This window comes from Mchenga conophoros, linkage group LG12 (genome assembly GCF_057382185.1).
Source record: "Mchenga conophoros isolate Kocher_MC1m ecotype Shallow Benthic linkage group LG12, M_conophoros_male_GT1.1, whole genome shotgun sequence".
Taxonomy (NCBI): domain Eukaryota; kingdom Metazoa; phylum Chordata; class Actinopteri; order Cichliformes; family Cichlidae; genus Mchenga; species Mchenga conophoros.
In genome coordinates, this window is record NC_140537.1 from 11687037 (window position 1) to 11705035 (window position 17999).

General features: G+C 40.7%; 1 protein-coding gene across 3 annotated transcripts in view; it reads right to left on the reverse strand.

Moving 5' to 3' along the window:
* Positions 1 to 15928, reverse strand: part of LOC146562173 (histone-lysine N-methyltransferase EHMT1-like) — a 51989-nt gene extending 36061 nt beyond the window's left edge. For 2 of the 3 annotated variants that reach the window (XM_085293684.1, XM_085293683.1), the window contains exons 1-11: positions 15797 to 15928; positions 13043 to 13412; positions 12801 to 12936; positions 6064 to 6146; positions 5214 to 5442; positions 4927 to 5072; positions 3798 to 3941; positions 2078 to 2382; positions 1866 to 1949; positions 1687 to 1775; positions 1481 to 1587 (exon numbers count right to left, since the gene is read on the reverse strand). In XM_085293684.1, the coding sequence (XP_085149810.1) occupies positions 1481 to 1587; positions 1687 to 1775; positions 1866 to 1949; positions 2078 to 2382; positions 3798 to 3941; positions 4927 to 5072; positions 5214 to 5442; positions 6064 to 6146; positions 12801 to 12936; positions 13043 to 13412; positions 15797 to 15918 (1815 nt within the window). In that variant the 5' untranslated portion in view covers positions 15919 to 15928. Of the gene's footprint in view, positions 1 to 1480; positions 1588 to 1686; positions 1776 to 1865; positions 1950 to 2077; positions 2383 to 3797; positions 3942 to 4926; positions 5073 to 5213; positions 5443 to 6063; positions 6147 to 12800; positions 12937 to 13042; positions 13413 to 14506; positions 14774 to 15796 lie in introns of those variants that run through there. The other variant, XM_085293685.1, reaches the window with a different exon arrangement.
* Between the last annotated feature and the right edge of the window lie 2071 nt (positions 15929 to 17999).

Consider the following 17999-nt stretch of genomic DNA (forward strand, 5'->3'; position numbering starts at 1 on the left):
TTACAAACATTCAGAGATGGACTTACACACTTGCTTTACTTCTCTCAGGATAACTTTGTCGGAGATGAAATGCCGGGTTGCTAGCGAAGCTCCAAATGCTATCCAGACCACCGACAGGTCCCGCATGCCACAGCCGCTCTATCACGTGATGCATACTGCTCCGACGTGCTAACGTTCTGAGGTGAGTTACGGCGTGTTGCAAGTTTTGTGAGGTGCTTTCGTGATATTTAATGGATCGGATTACATTTTTTATTTTTCTCCGATATCCGATCCAGTAATTTAGGTCAGTATCGGACTGATACCGATACGTAATATCGGATCGGTCCATCTCTACTTTTGACATCCCGGTGAGTCACACTGTGGAGAAGAAGGGGACCAGCACGGTAGCGATACGCACAACGGGGTATGAAAAGTCTTCTTTTACTGTTGTGCTTGGCTGCCATGCTAATGGACAGAAACTGCCGCCTATGGTGATTTTTAAGCGAAAGACTTTGCCTAAAGAGAAGTTTCCAGCAGGAATCATCATTAAGGCAAATGAAAAGGGCTGGATGGATGAGGAAATGATGAAAGAGTGGCTGAGGGAGGTGTATGTAAGGAGACCAGGTGGTTTTTTCCACGCATCACCATCGCTCTTAATCTGTGACTCTATGCGTGCCCATCTCACAGCCGATGTGAAAAAACTAGTGAAACAAATTAACTGTGAGCTTGCTGTCATTCCGGGAGGCCTGACAAAGGAACTCCAACTGCTGGACATCGGTGTGAACCGCCCGTTCAAAGTAAGGCTGCGAGCGGCCTGGGAGTGATGGATGACCGATGGAGACCACAGTTTCACCAAGAGTGGAAGGCAGCGCCGGGCGAGTTACGCCACAATTTGCCAATGGATTGTAGATGCTTGGGCTAACATGTCTGCTGGCACTGTTGTTCGAGCTTTCGCAAAAGCTGGCATCATTTCCGAGGAGCCGCACGGCACGGAAAGTGACTCTGACAGTGAAGAAAGTGAACCTGGCATGTTTGATGGAGATTTAGCGCAGCTGTTCAATTCAGACACAGAGGATGAGGACTTCGATGGGTTTGATTGATGATAAAAATGTGAGTACCAAACTTTGTTTTGCTCCTGCTTTATTTTTAAATATGCACACTTGTATGCTTGTGTGTTGTTGATGATGATGATTACTGGTAATAAAAATGTGAGTAAGGTACCGAACTCAGGTTTGCTCCCGCTTTATTTTTAAATACGCATACGGTACTTGTATGCGCCCTATGATCCAGTGCGCCTTATGTGTGTGTTAAATACAGTAATGGCACACATAACTGAGACTGCGCCTTTTAGTACAGTGCGTCTTATGGTCGTGAAAATACGGTAGATGCACCTGAGGTATCACCTTGTCTTGAGTAATCGCATTTACAACTTGGGTGTCCAAAAAGCATGTCTCCAATACGTCTTATCAAACAGTCTGCAGTGAAGCTAATATCGTCTCACCTGGACCAGCATGTGACAGATCTCCTGGTGACCTTCAGCAGCTGCTGCATAAAGGGGGGTGCATTTGTTTTGGCCCTCCATCAAAAAGTTGGGGTCCTTCCCATCAACTGTAACACACAAATTTTGGTCTTACACAGCCGCCAAGAAGTAGATCCAGAGTTGATGTTGCTAAAGCCAATTTTCTTCTGAGAACATATGTGAGCTACCTAGAAGCTGGATGACCTTCTGGAGGTCTCCCTGCTTTGCAGAAATGTACAGCTGCCTTGTGGGGTACTTGACCTTCTTTGGTTTGAGGCTGAAAAGAATACAGCTTATTCATTTATCTCAAAGTGTAAACTTTGATACCCACACTGATGTCACTCTTATATTTCATGGGTAACCTTACTTCTCATCATCCAGTGCCAACAGAATGCTCTCCAGTGACTCTTTGGGAAGTCTTTCTGTAGTGTTCACAGCCTCATCCTTTAACCTGCAGAGAAAAAAAACAAGTAGTAAGCTTGATTTATCGTTTAATAGTTCCTTTCATCCAGGAAGTTAGTCTTTACTTTTCATCTGTGAGGAGAAGAGATGTCATGGCCACAAGCAGCACTATGTTACCTGCTTGGGCTCTCATCTCTGCCTCTCTGCGGCTCACTGCTCTTTTTAGCTCTAAGCCCCTGTATTCGTAACATGTTTGGGCCTGAAGCCGGCATAGCCACCGCAGATGCAGCTGGAAGCAATGACTCAGGATTCAATCTAGGGACAGAGGGTGACAGATCAGCCTTGGGGACTGTGACCTCCTTTGCCCCACAGGCATCCTCTCCACAGTGGGGGCAAAACTTTCGGTCCTTCAGGATGGAGGCGCAGTCACGGTGAAAGCGGTGGGAGATGCTGCCATAGGGCCTGCACTCCATGAAGGTGCCCTATGGGATAAAAGTTAAGAAGAACAGCAGTGAAACATTCAACATGTTTCAGATTGAAACGTTTCTAAATGGCCTGTATTTGTATGGCGCTTTACTAGTCCCCAAGGACCCCAAGGCGCTTTACATACTCAGTCATCCACCCATTCACACACACATTCATACACTGGTGATGGCAAGCTACATGTAGCCACAGCCACCCTGGGGCGCACTGACAGAGGTGAGGCTGCCGAACACTGGCGCCACCGGGCCCTCTGACCACCACCAGTAGGCAACGGGTGAAGTGTCTTGCCCAAGGACACAATGACCAAGACTGTCCAAGCCGGGGCTCGAACTGGCAACCTTCCGATTACAAGGCGAACTCCCAACTCTTGAGCCACGATCGCCACATCTTTCACTTGTCAAGCCACATATACACTCAAAGCGATTACTAATATTTTGTGTTAATTTGTGTTGATTTGAAGACGGGAACCTTCCTGGAAGAGAGGTCAGACATCTGTAAATGAGTCTCTTGGAGGAATGCGACATCCCCTTTAAATGTGTAAAGTAAATACACAGAATATCCGGAAAGTATTCCGAGCGCATCACTGTTCCACATGCTGTCATGTTAGAGTCTTATTCCAAAATGGATTAAAGTCAATTTTTCTACATACAATAATGACAAAATGAAAAACAGTGATACTGTGCAAACGTCCTTTGCACAATATCACCTGCAGGCTGCTGAGTTTGCATCTTTTGCTGTGAAGTACAGCCAGACTTTAGACCTCTTTGCCTTGGGCATTTTTAATCTGTAGCTCTGCTCTAAAAGAATGTACGTGGGCCCGCCTACTATCCTTGTGAAGGTTAAATGATTGGCTAGAATCCAAAGTGTATGACATCTCAGGGGAAAAAAAAAAAGTACCGAAATGTGCGCTGCTTTTCGGTCTGGTTACTACCGTTTATGTCAGAACCGGTGCCATTACCGGTACCCATCCGTACTTGGCACATGTGCAGGTGAAGGCAAAGGGAAGATATGCTTCACCATATTTTCTAGTCTTTGGCTTAGAATGAAGTTGGTTTGGAAACATATTCAGTGATGCTTCATCTCCTGCTATGCGTTTGTGTGGGCGCCCCGTGCTAGCAGTGTCCAAGCATTTTTTTGTTTTTTTTCTCCCCTTTCATACCGCGCCCCCCTGCAATGGCTCTACGCCCCCCCCTGGGGGGCAGGCCCCACACTTTGGGAAGCTCTGGTATATAGTATGTATAGTAAATATACTATATACTAATAGAGTATGTGAAAATGAAAAATGCTTTTAAAAGTGAAATATAGAGGTAAAATCAAAAGTAGTCAAAAACAGCCAAAAATGTCCTGCAGTATATTTGAGCATGTACTGCAGTAAATTAATAATCTCAGGACTTTGTGTGCTTTGTCTGCTCACCGTCCTACAGAAGAGTCCACATCCAGGGCAGCACTGGTGCTTAACCATACCGGCTCGGTGATCCTCGCACAACACCAGCAGATGGACAGTGTTGGAGGGGCGCATCATTTCCTGTTTCATCACTCGCCTGTGACAGCGATTTAGCTGAGCGGAGACACACAGACACAAAAAATGAATACCACACTGATGCAGCATTAATGCAAACAAGGTTATTGTCACGCTGAATGACAGGACAAGTTCAGCCAAGCTTTAGCTCTCACGCTGATGGTCTTGCTTTTAATTTTAGAATACTTTGTTATACAAAAGTGGCTTCAGAACAAGCTCAAATCATCACCTCTCCATCACTGTGCTAGGTTTTTGACAAATGTGGCACTGTGTATTAAGGCTAAACATCTGCACTTTGATCTCAACTCTCCAAAAGACATTGATTCAGAAATTGTGTGTTTTGTTCAGATGCATCTTAGCAAAGCCAAGCTGTGATGTCATGACCTTTTAAGAGAAAATAGCATTTAAAAACCTTTCCTATCAAGCCATTTTTTAATTTTACTGTGATAAACTTTAACATTTAACATGCTGAGGCCTATAGAGTCTGAGATGTAACTTGTGGACTTTCTGTTTTAGCTGTCAGACAGATTTCTCTGACCGCTGCAGTCTTCCATTGTGGTGAATTTACTGGGAGATTCACTCATGGAAAGACATTCTCTCTGTTGAATGATACGAGTTTATATTATTTGGAAATGGCCTTAAAACTCATTGCAGACTGATGGGCAGCAGCAATTGCTTCTTTAAGACCATTACTAATTTTTCTGATAACACAGCTGAATGCTCCAGCCTTACCAAAACCTCTGCTTTTATAGAGGTGCCCACACTTACTAATGGTCATCTAATCAAGTATATTTGATTAGCAGCACTACTTAATCTCTTAATTCCTATCGAAGCAGAAAGGCTGTACTTAGTTTTGCCATACACTAATTGGCTAACCCTAAATTTTAGCTAAATAAAAAGTCATGTATTGTTTATCTGAAGATGTGTTTACAAATAAAATTTATTTCATATAGTTTACTGTGAAGCTTTTTTCTCCAGGGGCAATGAGACCATGAATGTCTTTGTTATTCTAGTTGATCTTTACCGTTCCATCTGCACTCTCCATGGCCATGCAGGTCTGATCCAACGCAGAGAGGCCTCCTCTGCTGTTAGGTGTCTCCATGCGACAGCAGCATAGCGGCAATTCCTCAGCCAAGTCTGTTTCTGCCACTTCAGAATATGCTGCCAGACCTACACACAAAATCCTGTTATTCTAATACAGATCACAGCAAGCCTGTGAACTCTAAAACTGAGCATTGTAGAAAGAAAAGAGGAGCTGTGATGACTTCAGGTTAGAGGTAATCCAGTTATCCTTCAGTAAGTTCATCTTACCTGCTGATACGGATGGTGAGAGAAGCTCCTGCTGAGCTTTCAGGTCCAGGCAGTCCAAAGCCAGCTCTGTGTATTCTACATGGCTCCCTTGTCCTGACTCCATCTCCTCCACGTGCGATTCCCTCCTGACAGCTGTCGTTGCTCCAGCCTGTACAGTTACAGGAGGACTCACTGGTTTCTCAACAACTGCAGTTTGGTTCTTCTCCATTCTGACTTTAGGCTCCTCTTTCTAAAACACAGAAAAATAATAAAAAATTGATAAAGACAGGAATAACATTTTCTGACAATTTACGTCTAGTCATTTGAAAAAAGGCTAGTCCAAACTGGAAGTAGTCTGCAGGAACAAGTCCATGAAGACAACACTTGCCAACCTCAAAGTCCAGTGGGCACGTCTCAAATTAAGCTTCTCAACTTCTAGGTCAAGTGACTACCAGTGAGAGCAAAGTATTGACATTATGACTGACATGTATGATAACAAATTGAAGCGAACGAGTGACCAGTAACTACAAAGCAATTTGCAACAAGCAAACAGAATTCTGTGTAGACATCCTTTCATAGCAAAAGTTCTGAAACAGTTGAACAAGAAAACCACATCGTGACAGTGACAAATGAAAAATGCCAATGTCCCACTCAGAATCAGTCTGACAAATAATGAATTAACAACATTTAACCATACAAAAGAACAATGTCTGTAAGTGTATGCAGAACAACAGGGAAACATACAACGCCATGTGATTCAAAGATCTGCACTTGGTATTAACAACTGCGTAATATCTTAGTAGAGTGCCTCTTTTCAACCAAACCCCCAGTCAACGTTTGTGTCAGTGAGCAAATAAATTAATAGACCTGCCTTCTCTGGCTGTTTAACTGCCTTGGCCTTCTTTTTAGGGACCAGGTTGTACATTCCCATCTTCCGCTTTTTCCTCTTCAGACCTAGGAAAGGGACAAAAAGACCAAAAATATTTGACCATAAACATTTTTATTCTGCGAATGTCAAAACTGTGAAATTTTATACTGTCAACTGTATTCGCTTGTCTGCCTTCACACGCACATGAACTTCAGCGACATCTCATTGTTAAACAGAGATGGGCAGTAACGCGTTACTTTTTTAAAGTAACGAGTAAAGTAAGGGATTACTATCGCAAAAACGGTAATTAGATTACCGTTACTTTCTTGTAGGAACGCTGCGTTACTGCGTTACTAAAACCGTGATTTTTTTGCGAGAATGTCTCATGACAATGACGTAAGCGAGTGCGACGTTCGCGACAACAGCTGTGTGCAGATCAACAATGGATAATATATCATGTAGGGGAGATAGTATGAGCGTGCAGCGTTTAAAGCGTGGAAGTACTGACCTTACTTTGAGTTTGATTCCATAAAAAGTGACAAAAACATTAGTGTCCGTTGTGCGTAGGAAGAAAACTTCTTTTTACAGCGAAAAAAAACCCCTAAACAAGCACCGAGTGCGCAACAACGTAATGGGAAATTCACAGAGAAACTCGCGGATTCTTCCACTGACCGCTGCGGCACACCTGCACCAGGGTAAACCTCCGCCTACCCTACTCCTGCTTTACAGGTGAAAATAGAGCAACAGGACCGCTAGTGTTTGATTTTATTTATTTTCTGCTGCGTTTTACTTGCATCTATTTGAAAGACTGAGTGTAAACACAAAAAATATTTTTATTTTATGTGCTGGAATGTACAGAAAATAGGTTTAAATGTTAAACAAATTTCTTCAAGTCAGAGAATGGTGCATATCATTTCATTTTTAGTTGATGCATAAAGTTAAAAGATTAAAACTGATAAAACAAGTTTAAAAAAAAAAGAGACTTTTCCATTTGATTACATTTTGTATGATGGATTATGCAGAAAAAGTAGAATTGGGCTGAAAGACCTATCGCTTTATCACCTATTCAGGTTATAAATCGTGTTTTTAAAAAGTAACTAAGTAACTAATTACTTTTGAAACCAAGTAATCAGTAAAGTAACAGGATTACTTTTTTGGGGAAGTAATCAGTAATCAGTTACTGTTTACGTTTTTCAACTAACTTGACCAACACTGTTGTTAAATATGATGGTCAATTCAGTCCATTCAAGTTAGAACTACAAAAAACTTTGGAGAAAATATTTGTATACAAGTTGCTGATGTGAAACTCAAAAATATAGTGGATTAAACTCTCACCGTGAGAACGGTTTTGATTAATGGTGTAAAACCATGCAAATTCCAAACATTTTTAACTTAATACCAGATTATAAATAAAACTTAAGCTCTAAAAAATTTTATGTCTTCTGTAAACAGTGACCTACGTTAGCAGGTCAGGAAAAGAATGTTAACTTGTTATTTTCTTTTATATCGCGAGAGTACTCTTGCCCGCGAAGTGTTGTTGTTGCATGTATGTAAAATGGCGTAACGAATAAAGCGCTGGGAATGAGAGTACGACGTCGTGTCTTTTGAGTTAACATTGGTAGCATCGGATGGTTTCCAATTGCAAAGTACCACCAAAGCTTGATGAAGCCAGGCCATATGAATGCTGGAAGAATGAAGTCAATATCTAGAGACAAGTTACGGAGCTGGATAAACACACACTGCAGAAAACATGTCTGTCACACACACTGCAGAAAAACATGTCTGTCACACACACTGCAGAAAACATGTCTGTCACACAAACTGCAAATGAGCCCTCTACACCCACTGATCATGTCTCTGCAAATGTAAAGTTAAGGGCAGGACAGCTGATCACTTTTACCAACAGAGACAACGGTGTTCAACACACAGCCAGAGTGCTAGGCAGAGCGGGAAAAGCAAAAGGGCAATACAAAAACTGGTACAATGTGCAATATCTTGAGCATGATGGTAGTGAAGGTGAAAAGAAAGCTGTAGACATGTCACTTGTTGATGGTCTTTGCACTGAAGCTGAAAACAGAGATGCAGATGTACTCATAACAAAAGATATTTCCTTTGATTCTGCTAATCTTTTAAATCACGGCTTAAAACATATTTGTTTGAACTTGCTTTTTCTACTAGTTAAATTCTCGCCTCGCTTCTGTGAGTTATTCTATTAATGTGTCTGGTTGTTTTGCATTGTCCTGCGCTGTCAATGTTTTCTATCACTGTGTTTGATGGTACAGCTTTACTCTGCTATAGCTGTGTGCTATAGCTTATTCTTATTAGTGGTCTTTACCTGTGAACATAATCTCACACTTATATGACTCTGACGTTATAGTGCTAATTATTTTATTATTTTATTGTTGCGTTGTCTATGTTCTCTATCACTGTGTATGATGGTACAGTTCTACTTTGCTATAGCTGTGTGCTATAGATTATTCCTATCAGTGGTTTTTACCTGTGAACATAATCCCACACTTATATGACTCCGATGTTTTAGTGTAAATCATTTTATTGTTTTATTGTTTTATGTAAAGCACTTTGGCATGCCCCTGGCTTTTAATGTGCTCTATAAATAAAGATTGTTGTTGTTGTTGTTGTAAGCAGCAGGAGATTGAGAGCTGGCGAAGTAATGGTGTGTTTGATGAAGTGAAAGACCTGGGTCAAAAATCTGTGTCTACCAGATGGGTCTGTACACTCAAAGAAACTGCTAATGGTGTTGTCCCAAAGGCTCGACTTGTGGCACGGGGGTTTGAAGAGGTAAATACTAAAGAACTACAGAAAGACTCTCCAACATGTGTGTCTGAGTCCCTCAGACTGGTGCTAGCTGTGATATGTCAAAACAAGTGGAGAGTAAATTCAATGGACATTAAATCTGCCTTATTGCAGGGAATGGAACTGTCAAGAGACATTTATCTTTGTCCCCCACCTGAAGCTGGCAAGGACAATGTTCTATGGAAACTGAAAAAGTGTGTTTATGGACTTGCATGCTTCACTTTATTGGTATAATAAGGTCAAAGACATTATGTTCAAAACTGGTGGTAAAATATCACAGGTTGATCCTGCAGTGTTCTATTGGCAGAATGAACAATCTGAGATTACAGGAGTGCTTGCATGTCACATTGATGATTTCCTTTGGGCTGGTTCAAGTCACTTTGCAACTCATAACATTCCTGTACTGAAATCTACCTTCCTTGTGGGCCGTGAAGAACATGACAGCTTTTCTTATGTTGGTATGGACATTTGTACAGTTAATGATGTAATAGAGGTGCATCAACAACTTTACATTGACAACCTACAACCGGTTCAGTTACAAGCAGCACGGGCTGTACAGAGGGATGCTTCCTTAAGTGAAACGGAATGTGAGCAACTCAGGTCAAAAAAAAATGTGGCCTGATGAACAAGGCCTGATGTTATGTTTGACACATGTAGCCTTGGATCTAATATCAAAGATGCAACTGTACAGTCTATTCATGAAAGAAAGCTGCAGAGATCGTCAACTCCTTCATTCATGAAGTGACCAGGGCTCGCAAAATTTCAAAATCCCTGGTAGCCCTTCAGGCAGGGACTCTTCAGTTTTTGGTAGCCCAAAATAAATTTAAGTAGCCCGAATAAAAAAAGAGAGCAATTTTTTGACTGATGTTTTGTTTCCTGTTTTGTTTCCTTTACAATATGATACATAAAAGTATAATATTGTAACAGAAACAAAAAATTAATCAAAAAAATTACAACATTGTATAAAAATTGCAATCATCAACTCAAATACTTGGTTCTAATTGAACAGAAATTTCTATGAACTTGTAAGAACTGTGTAGAACATGAATCCGTCTGTGTCAGATCCTGAATTTGAAATTTCCACTGAAGTCACGGGTAAGAAACAAGTGGAACCAAGATCTAGGCCATTTGCTTTTTGAAGTTTGCAAAGACTGCTAAATTTTGCCAGTGGTAGTTCACTCTTTGCAACATAGTACGCTGTTCTAAACAGAATTTTCAGGTTTATTTTTAGTATGTTATTTGCAATTGGTGTTTGTTCTGGGAAAGATATTGCAGACTGAGCAATAATGCATTTCTTGCATTTCTCATGGGTTCTAATGGGGGCCTTTCTTAAAATTACTGGTCCCAGTAACAAAGGCGCTTGTCAACTCAGAAATCGAGGGAAAACCAACAACACACCCGGCAGAACATTATGTTATTTACACGGGTGCACATAAGTGGTCCGCATGTGCGCATTCGCTGTCAAAATAAAAGACGCGCACCAGATAAGAAGTTGCAACGCACGTTTGCGTCCATATAAAAGGCAGTGTTTTTGTCCGCTAGAGTGGGATTTTCACGGCACATTCTGCACCACATCTCTGTGCGTTCATCATTTGTTTGAAGCCAGCTCACCTCCTGCAACCACTTTTCCGAGAATACGTGCTTCTTTTGTGGTTCGGACTCCTTCTGACATTTCCTTTGCGGTGGAGGAACACCAAAGTAATTGCTTAAAGGAGCTTGCTTCTTCGACATCTTTATGAGTTCTAAACAAATGTCTGTCCTCCTCCAGAAAATCTTATGTACGCAAACACGCGTTGCAACTTCTTATCTTGCCCGCATTTTTTTATTTTGACAGCGAATGCGCACCTGCGGACCACTCATCTGCACCCCTGGTTATTATTTAGCTCGTCATAATGCAGCCACAAAAATTCTTTTGTACATGAAACCATAAAGCTGCACTTTATTTTTGCTTTATAGTCTGATTTGTCATAACTTTTCCGTTTTGTGGTAAGCTTTTCTTTGGCTGTCACTTCTTCACCCTGACCTGTCTTATTTAGCTCAGCAGAACTAAAATATATATCCTGCTGCTTTTACACATGCACTCACATAACGCTCAGCGATTCTCTGCGCGATCAACCTCTCACATGTTTAAGCTTGCTGCGGGAGATTTCACTCGTCATGTTTGCATAGTAAGCTAACGATTGATAAGACGATGTCAGAGGAATTGCTGCGCAAATTATCGTGACTCACCAATCAGTACTGTCGCTCTCTATACACAGTTCGTGCGATTGCAAAGTGAAAGCAAAAAACAAGCGCAAATTCAAACGCGATTTCAATATGTCACATATTTACAGTGGCTCATCGATGCCAATGACATAATTACCCAGCTACATTTCCGAAAGAATGCAAAAGCATTGACATATTTTTTTTTCTTCCTATGATAGCCCGACGGGCAGGGCAGAGATAGATTTTGGTAGCCCGACTGGAAAAATCGCTAGCCTCGGGACGTCGGGCTAGCGATTATGCGAGCCCTGAGTGAACAAAGTTATCCGTAAACTTAAGGCAGAGAAAGTGACTCTTAAGTTTCAGCACTTGGGTGAGGATCTGGCATTGGTTGTTTTCAGTGATGCTTCATCATTTGGCAACCTTCCTGATGGCAGTATTCAAAGAGGGGCATTAATTGTCCTTATGGGTAAAGGAGGAAAGTTTTGTCCTCTCTTCTGGCACTTTAAAAAAAATCAGGCGTGTGGTTAGAAGTATACTGGCAGGAGAAACTCTTGCCATGTCAGATGGAATAGACAGTGCTGTCTTCCTGGCAACACTTTTTTCTGAGCTTACAACTGGTAACACTAGTCTGAACGCTCTTCCTTTGATCTGTGTGACTGACAATCATTCCATGTCTGATGCACTCAAGTCTACTAAGCAGGTTACAGAGAAGAGACTGAGGCTAGAAATGAGCAGCATTAAAGAGCTCATACAAGCCAAGAAAATCAGACAGGTTTGTTGGTCAGACTCAAAATCTCAACTTGCTGATTGTCTGACAAAAAAGGGAGTTTCACCTTTAACCCTTCTAAAGGCGCTAGATGAAGGACTCTGGATACTGTAATCGTTTGTTTACAAAGTTGCCTTTGCATTAAAATGCACCATTGTTTATTGTGTGCAATGATAGTATGCTTTAAGTAAAGCAAAGCACTTTTGAAAAGTTTTTTTTTGTTTATATAAATATATACATATATGTATACAAATGTTTACAGGGGTGTGTTTATACTTTTATTTTTTTAAAAGAAAGAGGGAGATTGTTAACTTGTTATTTTCTGTTATATCGCGAGAGTACTGTTGACCGCGAAGTGTTGTTGTTGTATGTATGTAAAATGGCGTAACGAATAAAGCGCTGGGAATGAAAGTTCAACGTCGTGTCTTTTGAGTTAACGAAGAAATTCTATCAATACGGGTATATAGGCTTAAATGATTTGCCTTTTTAAAAATATTTGGAGCATGATTACTGACTGCACAGTATCAATTTACACCTGTTTACTAAATGCCTCACACAGGCAACTGCAAAACAAGAACAGAAAACAATTTTTAGTTAAAATTTAAGAACTACCTATCTTAAAGCCTTTAACATTATTTGTCTTTTCCACTTGTTCCCAGCAAAAAATCTGTTAAGTATGTAAGTAGTTCAGATGAAGTAAAGGTAGGGAACGGACACAGATATAGAGAATTCCTGTATTCTTACTCAGATGCAAACTGCTGTTTGGACACATTTCTAAACATAGCTCCTTTGATATATATGCACAGATTTCTTCTTCACCTACTCCTTTAAACAGTAAACGTGGCATGCACTTTGATGCATACTTGTTACTTATGATGCCATCTGTCTGCAGCAAACTGGAATCAATAAAAGATTTCATAAAAATTTAAGTTTCCAAAGGAATGGATGGACTAACCAGCCTGAGGTTTGACTGAAGTGGAGACGGTCTTCTTTCCTTTGCCTTTGGGGCTGTGATGAAGCTCCATGTTGAACAGCGGTCCAGACTTCACTGAGTCTCTCACAGCCAACTTTGACATCTTCAAGCTGGCACCCTTTGAAGACGATGAGAATGTCATGTTATCAAGTTTATATGTGCATTATATAAACACAGGATATTCTAAATACTGCCTGATAACATTTCAAAGTAAATCTGTTTACCTTGTCAGTAGACGGACTTGCTTGCACTTTTTTTCCTGGCGTCACCTGTGATGAGCCTGAACTGTGAGCCTGTCTTTCTGAGTTCCCAGCAGCAGTAGGTCTTTCTCTGAAGAGTGGAGTGGTCACACATCCAGCAGTGCCCAGAAAAAAGCTGACAGGAGAGCCCAGAGGATTCCCAGTTGCTGTCCGTTTGCTGTGAAAAGCTGCATTGGCTATGGGTGAGCTGTGAAAGGGAGTTATCAATACTTTGGGCCTTTGACTGCTCAGTGACACTTGTCCTTTGACACCCACAGGTGTTCTAGAAGCAGGACTTGAAGGTTGTCTGCTGGGAGAAGGACCCTCATCGGCTGCGCTGTGATCCATTGCTGTGCTGTGCAAAATAATCACATGTAGTATTGTCATCTGGGGTCCGTTCTTCGTACCTCGCTTACTACATCCAAGATCAAATGACACATCCAAGATCAAATCATCGCGCTAACTTTGAGCTCGCTGACAAATTAAACTAGTAAGTAATTTAATAATAATAATGGATTGGATTTATATAGCGCTTTTCAAGGCACCCAAAGCGCTTTACAATGCCACTATTCATTCACTCTCACATTCACACACTGGTGGAGGCAGCTACGGTTGTAGCCACAGCTGCCCTGGGGCAGACTGACAGAAGCCAGGCTGCCATATCGCGCCATCGGCCCCTCTGGCCAACACCAGTAGGCGGTAGGGTAAATTTATTATATTACACCATATTATATTATATTATATTATAATATATTATATTACATTATATCCTCTTTCACATTAGAGCCACAACAGGACCCACTAGAACATGGGAACAAGTAAAAGTGAAATATAAGAATATTCTACAGAATGGTAATATTTATCACTTATATTGCTTTTAGTCTCTTGAAAAGAGACCCTGAAATAATCTGTTTGTTTGTTTGTTTATAACAGCAACCAAGAAAAGGGCAGAGCAAAAAAAGACAGGTGGTGGTCCTGCACCCCCTCGTCAACAAGTTGGTTAAGTAAATAATACCCTCACAGGAAAATCGATATCTCTCTATAAGCACACTGTCGCGCTGAGCTAAAGGATCCTGTCTATCCCGCAATATACGCTGAATTCTGAAAACTCTCCTTATCAATCTTGCACCTTCCGCAATGGGTGGCTCGCGTATACAGACTTCCCAAATCCACCTTCGCTTTTATAGCCGTGGTCTCTCATCTTGCTTACATGAAGTAATTTACTATTACTACTCTAAAATATGAATTACATCTGAAATAATCAAATACATGAAATAGAATGATTAATAGTACATTTCCCCTTTTTTAGGAAATGACCTGTATGTATCTTTATGAAATCAATAAAAGAATCAAATACTGCATTATCTTTAGTTACTTTGATAATATTTATTTATGGTAAAACAGTGGTAAAATATCGCTGTTGCTTTCGTATAAATGAAGCGGACATACCTGAGTGGCCGCGATCTAATCTTGTTTACACAAAGCAAGCCTGCTCCCGAGCAGGTTTACGCTTACGGATCTGTTGCTATGACAGCAAGTCCCGGATGAGCTTCGGGGAACCGAACGATCCAGGATCACGCGAAATCGTCAACAATCAAATCCAGCTAACTTACTTAGCGAGGTACGAAGAACGGACCCCAGGTTAGACTTTATTCATCAACAGACTACATGAAAGGTTCCTTATGCATGTAGTGACCTTACCAAAAGGCCTTCTGAGCTTGTTGTAAACTCACTACATAAATAAAGCTAAAGAGAATTAAATTGTACTGTTGTTTTTAGCGCTCCTTTTCGAGGTTACACTGCTATGCAGTTTGAGACATCTGATCTTAAGACGAACTAAAAGCAGTGCAAATACCCTTCAACATAGAGGGTAATGGAGATTGCAGCAAAAACACAATTATCACATGTTTGCATGTCAATGAACTTTGACCCGAAGGGGTCTGGCCATTCATTTTTGTCATGTCACGTGACACACCACACAGTATACATATTTCACGTCGCCTATTTGCGTGTTTCGCTTAGGACTGAATTCTAACAACTTTTATATACACAGAAGTTCGAAAGCAGCAGTAAAGAAAGAATACGAATATTTGTTGTCAGTTTGTGCCCCTTTTTTTTGGTTTCCAATAGCAGCTCAGCGGTAACAGAGCTAACCACCGTTTATCCTAAAAGTAAACTTAGCGGGTACTTTCGAAAACTACTGAATGTTATTCAAAGGCACTTTCTATCGTATCGGGGTTGTTTGGAGACTCCCAAAAGACCTTTTCAAACAATCCAATCCATGCAAAATACGTTTTTGAAATGCCATTTCCCATGTTATTCTTGCGGCAGATGGGCTGCCATCTTTATTTTCATTCGGAAGCAAAAGCCTAAGTTAGGAAACGAAATCAAATATTTGTAATCCTTTCGTGGACGAATTCTTTTTAGTCGTGATCGCTACAGGAGTCTTTGAGGAATCTCCAGATACCACAAAACAACTCGGAGTGTCTGAAAAACCACCCTTCACGCTTTTCAAGTATTACATGTTCTTTAGCGCCTTTAGAGAAGTCAACAGTTAGCTCTGTGACCAGAAAGTATGCTAATACATTAGAAACACAAACTGGGTTAAAGATGCAAGAAAGGCCGTGCAAAGCTCGCTTCCGTAGAGAAGCATTGCAAGCCACGAGTGATAACGGGCAACCGGAGGTTGTAGCGCTAAAAGCCAAAACAAAAAGTTACACCAGCAGAGTTTCATCCTACCTACACTCATCCGCATAGCTGTCCAAACTAAGGTGGGACCGATGGAACAGGAAGACTACGGTCCTCACTTCCGCCCCACCCGCATGCTCACGTGACGCATTGGGAGCGCTTGCAACTTGCATCCTTGGTGAAATCTTTTTCAAGTGTTGTAGAGTCTCTGCTTTCATTAGCCGAAGACCTCAACTCATTCAGTAGCACTAACCAGACGTATGTATTTATTTCAGCTAAGACGAGCCAGTCTTTAAACTGGCAATACTGCCACTACCCCTGATAAGTCGGTGTTTTCCTGGATAATTACAAAACAATCCCATACTTTATTTCAAATAAAGATTGTGTGTTTTAGTTAAACACTACCTGAAGTTACTTTTTTGTTAGGAAGGATTTGTTCCTTGTTGAGTGCAATCTTAAATTAAGTTCTTTAAAAAGCAAAAAAAAGAAAAGAAAAGCTTATTATAAGATGTCCAACCGTCCTCCTATTTTGCACTAGTTGACTTGTAAAGGCCTATATGACTTTTTTTTTTTTCACCATTCATTAACCGCAGAGAGAAGGCATCGTTTGAATATGTTAAAATTTTCTTTAAACAAACAGTATCATTAAATTTCTTCCTGACTGGGTCAAGTGTCCTCTTTTTTTGGAAGTCAAACTATGGCCACCCTAGTTTATTATGAAGGCAATATGAGCAGAGATTACAAACATGTTGAGGGATTGGCTGTGTTAGTGTTTGATTCTCTCATTGAACTAATGTCTGTATTTTTATTTTGTTAAATACAAAATGCACTACTGTACTACTTGAACATAAAGTGGCCCTCCAATGAGATGACAGTGCCAGCATTGGCCCAGAGTTCATTTAAGTTTGAGACCCCTGCTTTAGAGTAATTATTCTCAGCTTTTCTGATACATTGTCATCACATGCTGAGTCAAGACACATAGGCATGATTTACATTTCTTTCCTCTTTTGTGCTACCCTGTAACACTTATATCTGATATCAGGCTGCTTTTATGCCTTGTATAATTCGCCACCTTTAATGTACACGAGTTCTCTGTTTACATAAATGGCAATAGCTTACAGGTGTCTTTGGAGCATTATAACTTAGCTACTTAGGCACAACAACCCTTTAAGTGGAAAGTTACTTACTTTTATTAAACATGTCATGGAAAAGCACAGGTGGATCAATGCGCACATACATCACACTTGATGTTCTTCTGTTTAGAACATAATAATAATAGTGTGACTAAACAATGTATTGCTAAATACATAACACCTCTCTTGGAAAATTAAAACCACAGCAGCTTTTTATAGTTCTTTTCATTCCCTATTAGCTTACACCAGAAGTCTACTCTGAAGAAGATTATTCAAAACATGCAACACAGTTGACAATCTTTCTAGGGGTGGAAATCACAGTAAATTCACCCCTAAATCAGATTGTACAATACAGAAAAAAAGAGCTACATCTCAGACTCTACACGCTTCAATTAGCATGTTAAATGTCAAAGTTCAGTTAGCAAAAGACTGAACAAAATCAGCCTCAGTTGAGCAACTAACCAAAGTGACACACATTGCTCTAAATAAGACAATCCAAGTAGTCACCAAAGCCTGGACGTAGAGGCCTGAGGGCCATCTCACACATTTATTCAGAATATTCAGGACTAGTTAGATACCTATGAGTTACTTATAAGTGTGAAAGATAATTAAGCATGCATAAAGTGGAATAGTTAGATACCTATGAGCCACTGATAAGTGTGACAGATAAGAAAACGTGAATAAAGTGGACTAGTAAGATACCTATGAGTTACTGATAAGTGTGACAGATTAGGAAACAAGTATAAAGTGGACTAGTTAGATATGTATGAGCCAATGAAAAATGTGACAAATAAGGAAACATGAATAAAGCGGACTAGTAAGATACCTATGAGTTACTGATAAGTGTGACAGATTAGGAAACATGCTTAAAGTGGACTAGTTAGGTAGCTATGAGCCACTGATAAGTGTGAAAATTGGTTGAGGTCATCTAGACCACAAGAGGGCCTGTTCTGCTGGCTGAGGCCATCTACACCACTAAAGGGGCTGTGGTGCTGACTGAGACCATCTACGCCACACCAGGGCCTGTGCTGCTTGCTGAGGCCATCTACAACACATCAGGGCCTGTGCTGCTGGCTAAGGACAACTACAACAGACCAGGGCTTCTGCCGTAGGTCTAAGCT